Here is a 20,273-nt window from a genome sequence, read left to right as displayed (position 1 = left end):
GTTATTTTCCAAACTGTAGATGAGAAAAAATACGGTTTACTAGGTAATCTATAAACACATCTAACCATGAGCACAAGTCCGAAATATCACAGCATCAATTGTTATCCCACTTTCATTTCCCCTTGGTTTGAACATTTCAAAAATAAAAGAGCAAAACCAGCAGGATTGCACAGGAGGGGAGAGTGGCTTCAGAATTCCCAGGTTAGCCCAGAGTGGCCCCATCCTACGCTAGCCTCAGCATTCCCAGGTTAGCCCAGAGTGGCCCCATCCTACGCTAGCCTCAGCATTCCCAGGTTAGCCCAGAGTGGCCCCATCCTACGCTAGCCTCAGCATTCCCAGGTTAGCCCAGAGTGGCCCCATCCTACGCTAGCCTCAGCAATCCCAGGTTAGCCCAGCTCACTGGATTTAACCTTGCTGCTTTTATTGACTATTCACCATGGCTGTGAGCAGAACGGTTGTTTTTCTTACTGCTACCTTCTTTTAGTATTTTCTGTGGGAAAATGTTCATGCTGAGTTAAACTGACACCAATCCCCAATGCAATTTCAAAACCAGGAATCTGTTGACAGCAACCTTCTCTTCAGCTAACCAGCCACTGAACTGGACAAGCCCAGGGCATCGAGAGCTCGCCAGATTCTTGGCAGCGATGACGACTGATCAACCTTAAACTGGGCTGCAGCCGGCAGTGGTGGATCATGACCTCTGCTGACCCCTCCCCCATTGTTTTTTCCTCTTCCAGAACTGTCAACTATAGGTGACAGGTCCATAGGGACTGTGGTGGCCCCTGTGCCCGATGAAGAGGAGCACAGATGGAATGGGTCATAGGAGAGCTTCCAAGAAGCAGTGCCTTTGGCGAAAGGTGTGAGCAGGTGGGACGTGCAGCGGCTTCGCCTCTTGCTGTCTCCAAGTCTCTATCCTCATCAGCAAAGGGTGCTTCCTGCAGCCCAGAGTCCCCGCGCTTCCAGGAAGGCGAGGAAAGCTAAGAGAAGCCACTGTGCTTCTGCTCTGAGAGCCATCTGCCTTCCTTCCCCTCTCTTCCCTTTCCTTTTTGAAAAATTAAAAGGCCACGTTTTAGAGCAGTTCAGGCTCACGGGAGAATGGAGAGCCCTCACAGCTGTGTCTGCCCTGACAGACTCCACCACCCACGTCCCCTAGCCCTGCTGCATTGGCTACAGCGAGGGACCTCGGGTTCTTAGCTGACACACGATCACCAGAAGCCCAGTTTACCCTTGCATACGTACAGCGACACCCAGCCACCATTACAACATCACACAGGGCAGTGTTGCCACCTCCGTATCCTCAACCCTGGCACCCCCCATCCTCACCACTGTCCTTCCATCTCCAGTCTTTGCTTTCCCAAGGTGCTAAGTAGATGGCCTCATGGACTGTTTCCTCCCCAGGCTGGCTACCTCCCTCCTTCGGGTTTCCTTGCTCTTAATAGCATCATCATTGCCAGGTCACAGATGAGGAAACCTAGGTGTGGAGAGATGACACAGCCTGCCCAGGGTCACTCAGTAAGTGCCAGAGCAGAGACCAAGTCCAGCACCCCAAGTCTTGTTCACTTGGCCCTGCATCTCCATGATCATTTTCACTGGCCAGGAAACAACTGAGGTCCACCAGGCAGCAGTCTGGGCTCTTCTCAGCTCCTGGCTGCAGTCACAGACTCCATGAGGAAGCAAGAGGTGAGGACAGATGGAGAGACATGTCGGGCCTACAATGCTGTCTCCCCAGCTGAGCAGGTGAAGGCCCTTGTGGATCTGCTGGCTAGGAATGGTGGTCAGCTACTACAGGCCCCTAGCAAAATGCCAGACTCCCCGCTAGGACCCCAAAGCAATGGTAAGTCTGCCATGGGGGTGGGGGAGAGGGGGTACCTGAACCCTCTTGCCTTGCCCTGCCATCTTACCTGCTTTTTCCTGCGCCCTGCAGACTCAAGGATACGGAGGCACTGTGAGGCCCTGCTGAGCAGGGTGGGGAATGACCCAGAGCTGGGCAGCCTCTCACACCGTCTGGCCAGCCTCCTGCTGGTTGAGGGCCTGACAGACCTGCAGCTGAGGGAGCACGACTTCACACAGGTGGAGGCCACGCGTGGGGTCTGGCACTCGTCCAGGGCCATCACCCTGGATAGGCTCTTCCTGCCTCTGTCCCGGGTGTCCATCCCACCTCGCATCTCTGTCACCGTCGGCGTGGCTGGCATCGGCAAGACTACGCTAGTGAGGCATTTTGTTCGTTGCTGGGCTAGGGGACAAGTGGGCAAGAACTTCTCACTGGTTCTACCCTTGACCTTTCGGGACCTGAACACCTATGAGAAGCTGTCTGCCGACAAACTCATCCACTCCGTCTTCCCAAATGCTGGGGAAGGTAACCTGGAGGTAACAGCCCCAGACAGAGTCCTCCTGGTCCTGGATGGCTTGGATGAGTGCAAGACGCCGCTGGAATTCTCCAACACCATGGCCTGCACAGACCCAAAGAAGGAGATCCAGGTGGACCACCTGATCACTAACATCATCCGAGGCAACCTCTTTCCAGAAATTTCTGTCTGGATCACCTCCCGTCCCAGTGCTGCTGGTCAGGTCCCTGGGGGCCTAGTGGACCGGATGACTGAGATCCGGGGCCTTACTGAGGAAGAGATCAAAGCATGTCTGGAGCAGATATTTCCTGAGGACCAGAACCTCTTAGGCCAGGTGCTGACTCAGATGAAGGCCAACAAGGCTCTGTATCTGATGTGCACCGTGCCAGCCTTTTGTAGGCTCGTGGGGCTGGCACTGGGTCACCTGTACCACAGCAACCTAGCTGTCCAAGACACAGAGTTGCTCCTGCCCCAGACCCTGTGTGAGCTCTACTCTTGGTACTTTAGGATGGCCTTTGGTGGGGAGGGGCAGGACAAGGGAAAGGTAAGTCCTAGGATTGAGCAGATGGCCCAGGGAGCCCGCAAAATGGTGGGGACACTGGGCCGCCTGGCCTTTCATGGGCTGGTCAAGAAGAAATACGTGTTTTATGAGCAAGACATGAAGGCGTTTGGCGTGGACCTCACTTTGCTGCAGAGCGCTCTGTGCAGCTGTCTCCTACAACGGGAAGAGACTCTGGCCTCCTCGGCAGCCTATTGCTTTACCCACCTGTCTCTGCAAGAATTTGTGGCGGCCACGTATTACTACAGCGCATCCAAGAGAGCCATCTTTGACCTCTTCACCGAGAGTGGCATGTCTTGGCCCAGGCTGGGTTTCCTCACGCACTTCAGGTGTGCGGCCCAGAGGGCTACACAAGCTCAGGATGGGAGACTGGATGTGTTTCTACGCTTCCTCTCTGGCCTCCTGTCTCCAAGGGTTAATACGCTGCTGGCTGGCTCCCTGCTGGCCCAAGGTGAGCATCAGAACTACCGGGCCCAGGCAGCTGAGGTCCTACAAGGTTTGCTACGCCTTGACACCGCAGTTTGTGCACGTGGCATCAATGTCTTGTACTGCCTGCATGAGATGCAGCATACAGAGCTGGCCCGCAGTGTGGAGGAGGCCATGCAGAGCGGGACCTTGGCTGGCCTGACCAGCCCCTCGCATCGCACCGCTCTGGCCTACCTCCTGCAGCTGTCTGATATCTGCTCCCGGGAAGCCAACTTATCCCTGTGCCTCAGCCAGAGTGTCCTTCAGAGCCTGCTGCCGCAGCTGCTCTATTGCCAGAGCCTCAGGCGAGTATGGGGTTCATGTTGGGAGTAAGGGCAAAGGAGAAAGACTCAAAATGGTTCCTTGTTTCATCACGTTCCCTAGTTGGGTGTGGGGCCATCATGGCGACTGATTTAGTTCTGGAAGTCAGAAGTCAGAGGTCAAGGGCATGGGCAGTACTCTCTCTGAAACCTTAGTAGCAGGGCTGTTCCTGCCTCTGGAGCTCCCGAGGGCCAGCAGTCTTTGATGCTCCCTGGCCTCCCCTGTCATATGACCATCTGCCCCTGAGCCTGTCTTCACGTGGCACTCACTTTTCCTACAAGGACATCATCATATTGGGTTATAGGCCCACCTGTGTCAGTGTGGCATCCTCCTATGTGCAATAAGCTCACATCCCTATAAGGCTACATTCTCGAGAGAGCAAGATTTGAATTTCAACACAGAAACATGGTACAACTCATGAGGCCCTCTGAGAACCAGGCATTGCAACTCATACCGTGATCCCAGGAATCAGGAGGCTGAAGAAGGAAGATTGCTGAGTTCCAGGACAACCTGGGCTATATAGCAAGATTTTTTTTAAGAATGATTTTTTATTTTTATTTTTTTAAAAAAGAAAACAAACTATCTTTTTTCATCATACATATCAATCCAAGTTCCCACTCCCTCCTCTCCTCCCATTCCCTCCACTTACCCTCCACTCCATCCCCACACCCACTCCTCAGAGAGGGTAAGACACATTGCTTTGGGGAAGGTCCAAGGCCCTCCCTACTATATCTAGGCTGAGCAAGGTATCCATCCAAAGAGAATAGGTTCCCAAAAAGCCAGTGGCCCCTCAGCCTGCTCCAGCCCATAACAAAATTATATATATGTATATATATATTTTATACATATATATATACACACACACACATATGTATACAAATGTACAACAATGACTGGCTTTGTGTGTGTATGTATATATGTATATATATATATGTATATATGTGTGTATATATATATATATATATATACACACACAAACACACACACACATATATACAGCTGCAGGAGGTAGGCCAGAGCAGTGTGATGCAAGGGGCTGTATACACACACACACACACACACACACACACACACACACACACACACACAAAGCCAGTCAGTGTTGACAGAAGCTACACCCTCAGCCATACTCTGAACTTAGCAAGCAAAGAGGAAAAGATGCCGGACGTGGGTCAATCAGGACCTGAGAGCGGTTTGGGCATCAGAAGGAAAGCTAGCCACAGTGTTCCACACAGTGGTGTCAGAGCTGTTGTGACAACACTCTGTAAGATACCACGGAGGAGGGACAGTGTAGCTCACAGGAACCGCCTCAGCTGCTCCCACAGGGAAGTCTGGAGTTCCGCGCTGAAACAGTGGGCCACAGTGGGGATGGGAGCCCCGCCTTGCTCATTGTCATGGTTTCTCCCGGACAGGCTGGACAACAACCAGTTCCAGGACCCTGTGATGGAGCTGTTGGGCAGTGTGCTGAGTGGGAAGGACTGTCGCATTCAAAACATCAGGTAACACAGACCACAGTGTACCCACCTGTCGCATGGGATGCGGTCTCTTCCCTCTCTACCCAGCTAACCAGGGCACCCCAAGAACACGTATCTTTTCAGTGCTCAGGTTGCTGTCTGCTCTTTTCTCCCCCTTCCAGAAGGTGTCTACGGCTCAGGCACCTGGTCTGTAAGACAAGGGAAACGATGGCCAAGGTGCACACTCTGTCCTGGACTTGGGGGTGTCCCCAGTGCTCGCTCACCTGCAGGCCTGGCTCAGCCATCACCTTCTCACTCTGATAATATTCTGAGCACAGGACTACATCTTAAACTAGAATATTTAAAAGTTTAATTTAAAATTTAACTTTCAATTTAAATATAACTTAATGTGAAAATTTAAAATTGTTTTTTATTGCTATGTATGGATGCTTTGCCTGCTGTACAGATGTGCCCGTGGCCTGCTCTTTGTGTCCGCAGATGTCAGAAGGCAGCGTCAGATCCCCTGGACTGGGAGTTAGGGACAGTTGTGAGCCACTATGTGGGTGCTGGGAATGAACCCAGGTCCTCTGTCAGAACAAGTGCTCTTGACATCTGAGCCTTCTCTCCAGCCTCAATTTTTGTTTTGGTTTTTGGATACGGGGTCTTGTGTAGTCACATTTGCTCAGACTCACTACATGGGTAAGGTGATCCTGAGCGCTGAGCCTCCCGAGAGCTGGGATTGCAGCAGTGTGCCCCATACCCAGTTTATGCCATGCCGGAGATGGCCCCCAGGGCACCGCACATGTGAGGCAAACACTTTACCTACTTGAGCCGCATCGTCAGCTCCAATCTAAGAAGTTTAAGTTTACAAGTTTGTCTCTGGCTGGGTGTAATGTCCATGCCTACAATCCCAGCACTCTAGAGGCGGATGCAGGAGGAGAGCCTGGCCTACACACGGTGAGATCCCAGCTCAGATTAAATGCGGTACGCTGAGATTAGAGAAGAGCCTGCGTGCTGACGTCACAGCTTCCGAAAGCTCTACACTTGAGGAAGGCGGCTTGTGGTGTGCGGGCTCCAGGAAGGCTGGCAGAGCGATGGGGTCATTCTGGAGAATAGGGGTAGGGATGAGGTGTAGGGGGACTCTGCCTGGCTGGGGAAGGATGAACCCCTTTGAAAGGAGATGATCTTGCAGCTTCTCATTGCCAGTTCTTTGTCGTGCACAGGCTGCTCTAGCCTTTCTAGCACATGGCAAAAGAATCAATTTAATTTTGCTGCAAATAGGGCTCAAAAATGATTCTGAAGAAAGCCAAACATCTCTCCTACAAGCTTTTCCTCTCTGGCCCTTACAGACACTTGTTTACAGTGTCCAAGTCATTCTGCTGAAAAACACACAAGGTTGCTTGTGAGATATTATTTATATGACATTGTATAAATTCTGTGGTGACAAAAGTGGGCTGCTCTTCTAACATTTTGAGGTGGAGGGCAGGGAAACAAGGTTTTCTGTAGTTCAGACTCAAGATGCCAACCTTCCGAGTTCTATAATAACAGGCGTCTACCACTGCACCTGGCTAGTATTCAATTTATTTATCTCTGTGTGTTTGTTTGTTTATGGGCAGAATATCACTATGCAGTCCCAGTTGGCCTAGAACTAATGTGTAAGCCAGGCTAGCCTCTGACCCTCAGAGATCTACTTGCCTCTGTTTCCCAAGTTTTGGGATTAAAGGCATGCATCACTACACCTGGCTCAAGTTTTTAAGCAACAGAACTCATCTGAAAAGCAGTGTGTAAACCAGAACCCCAGGGAATAAAATGGACAAAGGGGGAACCGTTAGTATTAGAAGAGCCTGCTCCCCTTGGTACCCTTCCTCTTCCTGTCAGCCCGGGTACCAGGATCCCACAGAGCTCTTGGAATACTCTTGATCCTGACATCACAGGGATTCTAATACACAGCTCTATCCTAGGGGGGTGATGCTTGCAGAACTAAAGAAGCCTCAAGCACCCCACTTCTGACAGCGACACAGGCAGCAACGCTGAGTGGACCCGCCAGCTGCGGAAACCACCTTCCCAGGCACATAAAGATGAGCCTTTTGTAAACTTAGTTAATTTTGTGGTAATTCTACCATTTGCTGTTTTGTACTAGAGAAAGGCTAGGATCAATGGTATGCTCAAACTAGTTCGGGCTAGTTTAGGAGCGCTGTGGGTTTTCAGGAATTTTACAAGTAGCGAGTACTTAAAACTGTGGTTTGGGGCATTTGCACCAAGAAACCAGCAACAATGTTTCGCTTCCCCTTGAGAGTCACATTATAGACCGGGTCTATATGAAAGAATCCAGTATAGAAATTACTGCATTTATTGTATTTGTGCTAGTGTGTATGTGTGTGTGCATGTGTGTAGATGCACACACCACAGCACGTATGCGGAGGTCAGAGGACCACTTGTATAACTCAGTTCTCCCGTTCTAACATTTGGGTTCTGGGGATCAAGTTGGGGTTGTCAGGCTTAGCCACAGGTACTTTCCCCCTCTGAACCACCTTGCCAGTCCCACGTGAAAGACTTCTTCAACCAACGCATTGCTCCACATTTGTCAAGCAGCTGTTGTGTGGCATGCTGGGAAAATTTCCTTGGAGCCCTTCATCAGGGCGAAGGTCATCAGGCCCACTCTGACTCCACGTTCCAGGTTCAGGGGTCTTCCTATCCCTGCCTTCTGCTCCCTGGTCACTGTATAGTCTCATGGGTGATGTTGGGAAAACAAAGACTAACCATGAGCCCAATATCACAGAAGAGGCAATGAGAGGCGCAGACTTGCGATAACCGCTTTCCCTTGTCTTGGCAGCCTGACTGAGAACCAGATTGGTAACAAAGGGGCCAAAGCTCTGGCCAGATCCCTCCTCGTCAACAGGAGTCTCACCACACTAGAGTAAGTCAGACACCCCGGGCCCCTGGATAAAGAGAATTTTAACTATCTCCCTGTCTGTGAAATGTCTTGAGCAAGAGTAAGTCAGACACCAGAGGCCCCTGGATAAAGAGAATTTTAACTATCTCCCTGTCTGTGAAATGTCTTGAGCAAGAGTAAGTCAGACACCACAGGCCCCTGGATAAAGAGAATTTTAACTATCTCCCTGTCTGTGAAATGTCTTGAGTGTTCCCTGACCTTACTCCAGCTCCCAGAGCCCCATCTACAGCATGTTGAGCTCTGAGCTCCTGCAGACTACACGTCCTTCTGACTGGTGGGAAGGACAGCTGGGCAGGCAATGTCACCACTACTTTTATCCCTTAAACTTCATTTCAGAAAACACTTGATTTTTGACCCTGACCTAGATTCATTGTTGTCATTTCCACAGTTAGCTCACTAGACCACATCCTGTTCCCTTGCCCTCACCAAGGCGGGCTGCTTTGGGGAACTCCTTTATTCATAATACGTACATACATACATACACATACATACACACACATACACACATACATACACATACACACACATACATACACGTACACATACACACACATACATACACATACATACACACACATACACACATACATGCACATATACACACATACACGTACATACATACACTCATATATTCACACACATACATACACACATGATTTCTGCCATATATCAAACATGAAATCCCTAACCCCAGTTCCTTCCCTTTAAGAATTGTAGACTTAAAATGTCAGTGCTATTTTGATTTTTCTTCCTACATCGGTCATCTTTTTTTTTTCCTCTTGCTTCTACCAGCCTCCGGAGCAATACCATTGGACCCCAGGGAGCTAAGGCCCTGGCAGATGCTCTGAAGATCAACCGAACTCTAACCTCTCTAAGGTATGTGGTTCCACACCTGACCTCAAGAGAGGGCCCAGAAAAATTAAACCTTGGCTACAGGAGAGACTGTGGAGTGGGAGAGGATTTAAAATGGGGGCTTTGGGATGCCAGCAAGCTTCAGGTTCCAGATGGCCCTAACTCTGTGTGCTTCTGTAAGCCCCAAGATTTCTCAGGACAATAAGCAGCCTGCCTTCCAGAAGATGGCAGTGCTTGGGTATGGCTTGCTGTGTCCCTTTTAGGAGCCTGTGGCTGTGTCCATCTAGTTGAGGGTATACTATCGTTCTTTTCTGATTTTCTAATTTTATTATTCAAATGAAATTTTCGTTGTTACTGTTTTGAAATAGGGTCTAGCTATGTAAGTCTCGATGAGTTCAAGGCCAGCCTGGCCTACAAAGTGAGCTCCAGGCCAGGGTGGCCTGGAACTCACAAAGATCCACCTGTCTCTGCCTCCTAAGTGCTGGGGTTAAAGATATGCACCACTACTGCCTAGGACCAGATGAAATTTAATGCTATAAAATTTATCATTTTGAAGTGTATAGTTCTTTGGCATTTATTTTTGAGATGGGGTTTCTCTGTGTATCCCTGGCTGTCCTGGAACTTGCTCTGTAGACCAGGCTGGCTTGAACTCAGAGATCCACCTGCCTCTGCCTCCCGAGTGCTGGAATGAAAGGTGTGCGCCACCACTGCCTAGTGTCATTGGCATTTTGTACACTCACAATGTTGTGCAGCCACCACCTCTGTCAAAATGTTTTCAAAATATTTTTGACTGTTAATATTTACTTATTCCTTTTCTATGGACATTTCTTAACTATACAATAAGAACTTTGGGCTCTGCGGCAGTGGTGCACACCTTTAATCCCAGCACTCAGTAGGCAGAGGCAGGTGGATCTCTGTGAGTTCGAGGCCAGCCTGGTCTACAAGAGCTAGTTCCAGGACAGGGTACAGAGCTACAGAGAAACCCTGTCTTGAAAAACCACACACACACACACACACACACACACACACACACACACACACACACGTCTGTCATCTCTACTAGAATGTTTTCAGGTTCATCCACTCTGTAGCATATTGTTTTCTTGCACTTCGTAGCTGACTCGTGTTCCACTGTATGGGTGGAGAAGTCTGCTTACACAGCCAGGCACAGACTGTCCATGCATTCATGCATTCAGCGTGCTTCTGCCTTTTAGCTACATGCTGCTAGCAACATTTGTGTAGAAGTATTCAAGTACCTGTCTTTAATTACTTGGGGAATACACCTAGGAATGGAATTGAATTTTAATTGATGTAGACACCTTGTTCCTAGTTGACAGGCGGCTACTTAGAAACTCAATACAGGAGGGCTAAGTCTTTCCTGGGTGATGAACCATAATTGTTTGCAAATCATTTCATGGAAGTCAGCTGCTTTCTGTCTTGGACCTCTGAGGCAGGTGTCCCCACTGCAGAGAGAGGCCGGGCCACTGCTGACACACTTCTTCTTACCTCTGTAGCCTCCAGAGCAACGTGATCAAGGATGATGGTGTCATGTGCATGGCGGAGGCCCTCGTCTCCAACCAGACCATCTCCATACTACAGTGAGTGACAAAGTCTTGCTTCTCCTCTCTCCTCCTGAGCCTCTGCCCTGCCCCGGACAGAGAGAAAGGAGGCGGTCCTAAGGCTGACTGCTCCACCTGTTTCTTCAGAGAAAATAAAAACTCTTGCCAGCCCAGGAAATGATGCCCACAGCCACAGGAAAAGGACACTACTCTCCTCTCTGAGCACTGCCTGTAATCGGCCAGGGAGGCGGCAAAGACAGAGGTCCTGCCCTTCGTTCCATGCATGTCCCCAAGGTCAATGAGGATTTGTTGTCAAGCGTGAGGAGCTGGCAGCTGATCCTGAGCTTGCCAGACAGGGAGAGAGGCCACTGTGCCCCTGAACTGCTCTGCCCAGACGAAACTGCTCCTTCCTTTATGACGATCTGGTACAGCACAACTTGGAGATGTGCACCCAGGCTAATTTCCACAGTGACAGGGACAGGAACACTTCCTTGTTTGATGTTTGTCTTGGAAATGAAGGCCTCAAGACCCTTAGAAAGACCCCAGGAGGCCTGGTGTGGTGGCAAATGGCTTTAATCCCATAAGGAGGCAGAGGCAGGCAGATCTCTGGGAGTTTGGGGCCTGCCTGAGCTACATAAAGAGACCCTGTCTCAAAACCCAAACCAAACACATTCCTGGGCTGTGAAGCCAGAGGCGGCTGACTGAGCTTGCAAGCAGACAGAGTATGGATTTGCAACCTATAGTTTCCTAAGAAAACACTCTACAAAGAGGGAGATGACTTTCTCCTTTTTTAAAAAAAGGGTGTCTGGACACGTCCAGTATAGGTACATTTTTTATGTTTTATTTCTGTGTGTCTGCACATACACGCATGCATGCTATGGCACAAGTATGGAGGTGAGAAGGCAGCTTGCAGGAGTCATTTTTCTCTTCCCATCATGTGGGGCCTAGGAATTGAATTCTGGTCTCCAGGCTTGGTGGCAAGCACCTTTACCTGCTGAGCCATCCTTAGGCCCCCCGTGTCTTTCCTTTATATGGAGGGTGTTTTACACAGGTGAGGTCCTTCCCCATCTGTCCCCTATACCTCTTCCCAGGGACGTTTCTGCAGGTGGAAGGCGGCGTGTTGGTCCAGATATGTACTTTGCTAGCTGCAGACTTGAGTGCAGAAGTCTCGCGTACAGGAGGCTGCTGAGCCCATCAGCCCCCACTCCTGGCTGCCCTTTCCCTTAACTCTTCCAGCTAGATCCTTTGTGAGACCCCTTTCCACTGCCCTGTGAACGGAGATGGCACCCTCTCTGTCCCTGACCTCTCACCCAAAACTCAGACTGGTGTTGACCTGTGAGTGACTGTGGCTGACTTTGCTGATGGACCCCTCTCGTCTCCCACAGGCTACAGAAGAACCTAATTGGGCCCAAGGGAGCCCAGCAGATGGCAGATGCCCTGAAGCAGAACAAGAGTCTAAAGGAACTCATGTGAGAAAGGCCAAAGGGGCAAACTGGTGTTCTCTGTGCCAAGCAGAAGGCCGGCGCACACTGCGTATTGTGAACAGGGGAGTAGATGACAGGATAGAGGGAGGATGGAGGGATGAGAAGATGCATGTGTGGATGGAGGAATGAGAAGATGCATGTGTGGATGGATGGTCTTTGGATGAACAGAAGGATGAGTGGATGGATTGATGACGAAATGGTTGGAAAGAGGGATATAAAGGAGATTTAGATAAACTGATGTGTGGGCAAATGCAGGTTAGCTGGTTTGGAAGCACGAAACACTGGACAAGGAGAATCGAAACCCAGACTCCCAGAACTCGGTGAGCCCTAAGCAGCATGGGCATGTTTACATTATTGTCTCCCTGCTCTCAGGAGGAGACATCATTGCTCGGCCATCTTCACATAAAGTCCCACAAACACCTTAGATCTTTCCAAAGAGCTAAGGAAGATAAGGGTCACCTTCGGAGACTGCGGCCGGATGAACTGCATTGGACACTCCTGAGACAGAGGGAGTCTCCCCTGAGCTCTGACCCCTAGACCCAGGCCATCACCATTGTCTCTTGCAGGTTTTCCAGCAATACCATTGGAGATGGAGGTGCGATGGCCCTGGCTGAGGCCCTGAAGGTGAACCAGGGCCTGGAGAACCTGGAGTAAGTCTGCCTGAGAATCCCATTTCCGTGAGAGCCAACCCACCCTAGCAACCCCAGCCCCGGCACTGTGCCGTTCCTGCCCCTCCACCCACCTTATGTCCTGTTCCACCCGCCACCCCCACTTCTCAGCACTTTTCAGAATGACAAGGTCCACGTGCCTTGTCATAAGCAAGCCCCCGGGGCTGCAGGAAAGTCTTGGTAGGTTGTGCAGGGGCGGGCTGGATGCCGTCGCCACTTTAGGATGGTTTTGCTGCACGCCTTTCTCTGGAGCAGGGTAACATTCACAGCCTTGAGGACGTACGCAGCTCCCATGTCAGCTTAAGCTTCAGGGCTTATGCTAAACCACACTGGCTTTACCCAGCAGGAGCTAGAAAGTGGGGTGACTGGCGAGGAAAGAGGGATGAGAAGAGCAATCCCCAGGTCCCCAACTCCCTGTTGAGCCCATCGGGTATGGCTCCAGGTCCTGGGACAGCCACATCAACACTGTCTTGTCTTTTATTGCAGTCTACAGAGCAATGCCATCAGTAACACCGGAGTGGCCGTGCTGATGCGAGCCCTTCATGTTAACAAGACACTCTCTAGTCTCAAGTAAGTCCTGCCCCCAATCCCTAGCCCAGATGTTGCTCCTTTGACCAGTGGGGATGCAGGGCCTCTGGGTCTTGGAAAGAAAGGCTGGGACAGAGAAAACTGCTGTAGAAAACACTGTAGTTGGTATGGGCTTGGTTCTAGAACGTATCACCCTGCCCCTTTTCCTGCCTTGTGAGTGTGGCCCCCAGTGGATACGCCCCTCTCTGGAGAGCCCTTCAGGTGCCATTTGCCCATCATAACGCAGATCTTGTCCCTTTCCTCCTGTGCATTCCTGCACTACTGTGGTCCCGAGTGGGCACGATTAGAGCCCTAGCTGGCAGCAACAGGTTCCTTCATATTTCAGCCCAGATGGCCCAGGAGGCCCAGGGCCTGTCTGTGGTTTCCTGGGGTTTGGAAAGCCTAGACATCTGAGCTTACTCGGGCAGAAGCCTCACTTGCCTGACTGGATGTTGAGAGTCTCATCTCTCCTCAGCCTACGAGAAAACTCCATCAGTCCAGAGGGAGCCAGGGCCCTCGCTCAAGCCCTCCGTATGAACAGCACTCTGAGGCACTTGGAGTACGTAATAATTGGGTCTGGGAGGGTGGAGGTCAAAGGGAGACTGTGCTTCCTCACCTACTTAGACACCGGGGTAATGGGTTAGACCCTCGGCATCCTCACAGTTCACAAGGCTGGACTAGGACTTCATTTGGGAAGGGGCAGCCTGGAGACCTGGTATCACTGGTAACCCTGGCACAAGAACTCTGTAGCCTTACACCTAGAGATGGGTAAGCACATGGCAGAGGACTGAAAGAGTTGGCACGGGGCCATGCCAATAGGTAGCAAATCTTGTTCATAGTGCTGCATGTCCTGGCTGCACGACCTGTAGCCACTCACTGGGTTTAACATGGGTGTTCTCTAGTATGCCTGGCACACCAGAGTTCTCCATAAGCACAAGCCACACAAGCCTGACGCCAGTGCTGACAGTGTGCCCCTTGGGAGGGTGGGGAATGACGGGGACCCCCTAGTCACCAGGATGGTGGGACGGTTCACAGTGGCTTCTACTTGCTCCTGTTCCCTTTTTCCCAGTCTGACAGCCAACCTCCTCCATGACCAAGGTGCCCAGGCCATTGCAGTAGCTGTAGGAGAAAACCACTCCCTCACTCACCTGCAGTAAGTCTACTGTCCCCACCCTTCCCCAACCCCCACTCCCCCAGCTGCAGGGCTACCAAACCAACTGTGGCAGATGGAACCTGGCTTTGGGCCATGCCCGAGGCCTTCCTAGGCTACCTGCCTCCAGCAGGCATGCCCCAGCCTCGGTTTGGATTCCTGAGGTTATCCTCAGATAGACCTAGATTATGTCAAGGCTGTGACTTGGGGTGACCTATGCTTTATGGAGAATATTTGAGCTTGTTCCCATGGCTACCACTGATAAAACACTGGCCCTCTGGGGACTTTAGGAATCCCCATGCCATATCCTGCACAGACTCACCCAGTCACCAGACCCTCCTGGATGCCTTAAGGCCTCCACCTCCATTCTTGGGCCATATGGTCACATGTCTGTGTCTTTTAGTCTGCAGTGGAACTTCATCCAGGCTGGTGCAGCCAGGGCCCTGGGACAAGCATTGCAGCTGAACAGGACCCTGACAACCTTAGAGTAAGTGTGGCCTATGGGGATGAGGGGGAGTCTCCAGGCACAGGGCTGGTGTGAGGACCCTCAACAAGTCTCCTCTACCATGAGACCACAGACTTATTTCAGCCCTCACTCACTTGCAGTGTGTGTGTGTGTGTGTATGTGTGTGTGTGTGTGTAATAGCTTTACTAATATAATCCACACACCATAAAAACCGGCTGTCAACCATCACAACCACCAATTTTAGACACCCTCCCCCCGCCCCCCCCCCCGAGATGCTGTGTACTGTACTTTCCAGCCTCACTTCCATCCTTGCAAAACACAACCACTCTGGACATTTTGACATAAGTAAACTTATGTGGTCTTTAGTGATCTATATCGTGTATGTGTACATACATGCCAAGGGCTGATACAAGGGCCCCGACAATCTTTTATTTATTTATTTATTTATTAAAGATTTCTGCCTCCTCCCCGCCACCGCCTCCCATTTCCCTCCCCCTCCCCCGATCAAGTCTCCCTCCCTCGTCCGCCCAAAGAGCAATCAGGGTTCCTTGCCCAGTGGGAAGTCCAAGGACCACCCACCTCCATCCAGGTCTAGTAAGGTGAGCATCCAAACTGTCTAGGCTCCCACAAAGCCAGTACGTGCAATAGGATCAAAAACCCATTGCCATTGTTCTTGAGTTCTCAGTAGTCCTCATTGTCCGCTATGTTCAGCAAAACAACCTATTCTTATTTACTTATAGTTTCATTTTTTGAGATGAGACAGGGTTTCTCTGTGTAGCCCTAGCTGTCCTGGAACTTGCTTTGTAGACCAGGCTAGCTTCGACCTTACAGAGATGCCTATAGGCTATTCTTATGGAGGCATTTTCTCAATTGATGCTCACTATTCTCAGAGGACTCTGGCTTGTGTCCGCTTGACAAAAACTACCCCACACGGCAGAACTGTGTCTGCTGTTTGGCATCTTTAACACATGGGACACACTTAGATGTTCACTAGAGTAATGAACGCGAATGTTTCCTTATGCACGGCGATGTCCATTTGTCCTAAACTCATTTATTGTCCCAGAACTTGCTCTTCTCCTCCAAACGGAAGTAGGAGAAAACACCCAGAAATCCTAGCCAGCGCGAATGGTGCAGAAATGAGGACTTGGGGCCAATCTTCCCACTGGTTTTCGAAGCATACCTTTCGGTCTCAAGCCTTGTTGACAGTACTTCCCATGTCCCCTTTCTTGTCTGCCTTTGGCACTTTGTTCAGATTCACACAGACTCCCAGATTCCTCTGGGCATTAATATGGCACAATGGTTTTCCAGAAGGTGACTGGGCGTGGGTGTGCTGAGTGTAAAGGGCCTAAACTCACAGGCCTTGGCCAGAGTGTTGGCCTGAGCCCTTTGGGTACCAATAGGTTCCACTGTGTTCAGCCTACAGGAGAATGCCATAGGGGATGATGGAGCTTCTGCAGTGGCCGGGGCCCTGAAGGTGAACACGACCCTCACTGCTCTCTAGTAAGTCCCCTGGGTGTAGGGAGCTCAGCAGATCACCACCCCCCAGCACCTCATGTCACACAGCCACCTCGGTTTATCCGTCTGGGAAGGTTGTTTGGGTTTTCATATTAAAAAGTGACTGGGCACTCAAGCACCCAGGAAGGACTGAAGGCACAAACAGCATTCGCCTCAGGCCTCCTGGAAGACCACCTCTCCCCCATCCTGTGTCTAGGTCTTGTTCCTAGGTGTTAGACTATAGCGGGGAGACGCAGTGCACTTGGAAGAATCATAGGAAAACAATCCTTAGTGCTATTTCTCAACTTTTATCCCTAGCTAAGGGGTATGGAGTATGGAGGGAAGCCTGGCCCAGGGCAGAGGGCCGGAGCACAGGGGGCTGATTACCCACATTGACCGCACTCCCTCTTATAGCCTGCAGGTGGCCTCCATTGGCACCCAAGGGGCTCAGGCACTTGGAGAGGCCCTGGGTGTGAACAGAACCTTGGAGATTCTCGAGTGAGTATTCCGGTTTCTGTTGACAGACTTTCGCTGAAAGAAATCAAACTACAGATTCAAAAGGAATAAGCATGAAGACAAACATCTATTCACATAATTGTCATGACTGTTTCCGGTCATATGCTCCATCTCCCCTGCTCCCACTTTGTCTTTCCCTGAAGTCATGATGGCACTATGCTCTGGGTTGGGCCTGCCCCAGATAAACACGACCAAAGGCTCTATTTAATAGGACCCCCCATACACACACCATAGAAACCAGCAGCCACCTCCTGGGTGGCTGGGGCTCAAGCTCTGAGGCTCCCAGCCTACCCATGTCTTCCCTACTCCCCAGGATCCCTGTAACCACAGTGTACTGTAGACCTCTGGATGGAGGTTACCTCTCTCATCTCAGCCCAGGTTTTCCTTCTCTGGGGTAGAAAGAAAGAACAGGCTTAAGTGCTTAGGAAGTGCTTAGGAAGAAGCCGCTCCCAACTCCTGTGACTGGAGTGTCCAGACAAGCCCACAGCCATCTGGAGGGACAGCAGTGTCACCACTCAGCCTGTCCCTGCACCTTAGGCTTCTTGCTTGCCCTGACAGCTTACGAGGAAATGACATCGGGGTAGTTGGTGCCAAGGCGTTGGCAAATGCTTTGAAGTTAAACTCCAGTCTCCGGAGACTCAAGTAAGTGATCGTGTGGCCCTCGCGCAACCCAGAGTAGCCAACTTCTGCCAGCACTTCTGGGAGGAAACACACTTTCCTCTGGTTGCTTCCTCCTGGATGTTAAATGACCATACTGTCCTGACCATCACTGTCCACGTCCACTAAGTCAGCCTTGTTCATTCTCCTTTACTGAAAATCCGCATTCATGGCCTTGGGCAGAAAACCTGGCTGCAGCTGCTATGGCGCCTGTGGACAATCAGCCCAGAATTATTATTCCATCCATCTCAAGGCAGTGTTGCCTCCTTACATGTCTTCTGTCCTGATGGCTCACTAGGGTGTCTCCATCTCTTCTCTGCCTAGTCTCCAGGAGAACTCACTGGGGATGGATGGGGCCATATACGTTGCTGCTGCGTTGTCTGAGAACCGTGGTCTGCGTCATATTAAGTGAGTACACTCAGTGGCACCCACCTTCCCAGCTACTTCTGCTGAGCCTCGGAACTGCTCCCAGAGCAGGTTCTGCCTTTCTTTAGCCCACTTCTGGAAGCCAGATGATACGAAGACACTCTAGCAACTCCACAGGGAAACTAGGTCTACTAGGGAACATGCCAGAGCGGTGTGTGTAAGAGGGACCTTATACACACCAGAAGGCCAAGGGCTGAATTTATTAGAGCAATGATCCCTGTACTAAAGACAACCTGCAGGTGCTCAATTCTGCCCTAACTCTTCTGCTCTAGTCTCCAGGGAAATCCCATTGGGGAATCTGGTGCCAGGATGATCTCAGAGGCTACCAAGACATGCACGGTGGAAATGTAAGGAAAGCAGGTTCCTGGGGGACCACAGAGATTCAGCTGGAAGCTTCAGATCAGAGTGACCTCAATTTCTGCACAGTTTCCTGGAATCTGAATGCCGCTCAGCCAGTTCTAAAGCTGGTCTCCTGGACAGGGAAGGAAGGGCGCTTCAGCAGAGGCCACGCGCATCTTTCCTTCCCAGGGTCAGGCAGAGGGAAGATGGACACTGACCGCAGAGGGAAGGGAAGGAGCTGTTGCTAAGGGGCGCTCAGGGATAAAATCTCAAAGCTTCACAAAGCAGGACGCTGGTGCAGACGTATTCATATCCTGGGTCTTCAGAGCCCCAGCTTAAACAACAACAACAACAAAACCAAACGTGTTTCTGCCCTCGTGTGCTCCCGTGGCTGACATTGCCGTCTTGAAGGTTGCAGCCTTCCAGTCCATTAAGCACATTAGCTTGGCGAAGGTGAGAATATGTCCATTATTTTTCTTAAGAAAAGAAAAAAGTTTTGGGGTGTGACCCTTATATACATATGGAGAAAATATGAGAAATTTGTGGAGATAAATCAAAGGTTAACTCTAAGGTTCTGGAGTCAGAGATAAGTCTCCAAAGGCTCTGAATTCTCCTCTAAGATCTCTCAGACATCTAGAATGGTCTGCCATATTTGGAGTCCAGCATACTGGTATTCCATTGCAAATTCAGTGTTGATACCTTGATGTCATTATCCTGTATTTAGGCATCCAAAACCTCTACAGTGGCTATCGCTTCCCCTTGGAGACAAATAAGTGTGCATGTGGCAAATTTCCTCCATTGTCTGAGTGAAACAGACAATGAACTTCACAGGTCTCAACCAAGCCACTAAGGTAAATGCTTATAAAGACCATAAGGTGAGTACAGGCAGTGGTGGCGCACACCTAGACTCCCAGCACCGGGAGGCAGAGGCAGGCAGATCTCTGTAAGTTCGAGACCAGTCTGGTCTACAGAGCTAGTTCCAGGACAGGCTCCAAAACCACAGAGAAACCCTGTCTTGGAAAAAGACAAAAAACAAAAACAAGTATCAAAAGATAGACATGGAGGCACACACGTGTAATTCCAGTACTTGAGAGGCTGGGAAAGGGTCATGAATTTGAGGACACCTTTAATTACATAGTGAGATTCTCAAAACCAACCCAAATATATAAAAATGAGTATTCGGGTAAGTTACCCTGGAGGCTGACAGGAGAGGGGTTCCCTGGTTTTACAAGAACAGAGGCACCTGAGCAAGTGGCACAGCAAACGCCACTGTGACAAGGATGACGAGACTCAAGACAGGATGGCACGCGCTCCTGTGATCCCAGCACCTGGCAGAGGCAGGAGGATCAGGAGCTCAAGGCTGTCTTTGGTACACGGTGAGTTCAAGATCAGTTTCTGCTGCATGAGATCCTGTCTCGAGAAAACAGAAGAAAATAAAGTGACTGTGACTGTCTATAACCTCACAGTCCTGGGACAAATGAGCATCATGCTGCCTGAAGACGCAGCAGCAACAGAACGTTTCTGCCCACATTGTAGAGGTGCAACCACACAAACTCCAAATGGAAGGACTGTCTACCAAGCTGGCCTGACTTCCAAAGATGTTACAATGGTCTGGAGATGGTTTTAAATTAAACAAATGAAAGGGGCTTAGCAGTGAAGTACAAAGTCCTGGATTGGCTCTAGGCTGGAGCAAACACATAATCTTAAAGAATTCTACTTGGAAACTGAAGGTGCATTCATTTTGGTTTTGCAGTGTATTGTTTCTGGGTATAGAATGCTATTTTCTTTCTTTTGGTACTTTTACGATGTGAGAGGCTGTCCCAGCTCTCAGACTGGCGCTATATCCTCCCCCCTCAGTGGAGTAGGTCCTGAGATCCATCCCCCACACTGCCAACAACAACAACGTTGCTTTAGGCCTGTGGCTTACCTTGGAGCTCAGCAGACAGGAAGACTTCAGTCAGTCAGTAGACAAATGCTGGGAAAAGGGTAGCCTGTCGA

At 50.4% G+C, this 20,273-nt stretch overlaps 1 protein-coding gene across 3 annotated transcripts in view; it reads left to right on the top strand.

Moving 5' to 3' along the window:
* Positions 1–19,995, top strand: part of Nlrc3 (NLR family CARD domain containing 3) — a 30,031-nt gene extending 10,036 nt beyond the window's left edge. Inside the window, exons 2-19 of one of the 3 annotated variants that reach the window (XM_075941767.1) lie at positions 738–867; positions 1,455–1,834; positions 1,925–3,674; positions 5,103–5,189; positions 7,978–8,061; positions 8,890–8,973; positions 10,464–10,547; positions 11,894–11,977; positions 12,559–12,642; positions 13,147–13,230; positions 13,703–13,786; positions 14,297–14,380; positions 14,781–14,864; positions 16,260–16,343; positions 16,752–16,835; positions 17,412–17,495; positions 17,835–17,918; positions 18,209–18,612. In XM_075941767.1, the coding sequence (XP_075797882.1) occupies positions 1,666–1,834; positions 1,925–3,674; positions 5,103–5,189; positions 7,978–8,061; positions 8,890–8,973; positions 10,464–10,547; positions 11,894–11,977; positions 12,559–12,642; positions 13,147–13,230; positions 13,703–13,786; positions 14,297–14,380; positions 14,781–14,864; positions 16,260–16,343; positions 16,752–16,835; positions 17,412–17,495; positions 17,835–17,918; positions 18,209–18,287 (3,177 nt within the window). In that variant the 5' untranslated portion in view covers positions 738–867; positions 1,455–1,665 and the 3' untranslated portion in view covers positions 18,288–18,612. Of the gene's footprint in view, positions 1–737; positions 1,835–1,924; positions 3,675–5,102; positions 5,190–7,977; positions 8,062–8,889; positions 8,974–10,463; positions 10,548–11,893; positions 11,978–12,558; positions 12,643–13,146; positions 13,231–13,702; positions 13,787–14,296; positions 14,381–14,780; positions 14,865–16,259; positions 16,344–16,751; positions 16,836–17,411; positions 17,496–17,834; positions 17,919–18,208 lie in introns of those variants that run through there. The other 2 variants (XM_075941768.1, XM_075941766.1) reach the window with 2 other exon arrangements.
* Positions 19,996–20,273: the final 278 nt, after the last annotated feature.

The sequence above is a fragment of the Microtus pennsylvanicus genome, chromosome 11 (assembly GCF_037038515.1).
Source record: "Microtus pennsylvanicus isolate mMicPen1 chromosome 11, mMicPen1.hap1, whole genome shotgun sequence".
Lineage (NCBI taxonomy): Eukaryota > Metazoa > Chordata > Mammalia > Rodentia > Cricetidae > Microtus > Microtus pennsylvanicus.
This window is presented reverse-complemented; position numbering and strand designations above follow the sequence as displayed.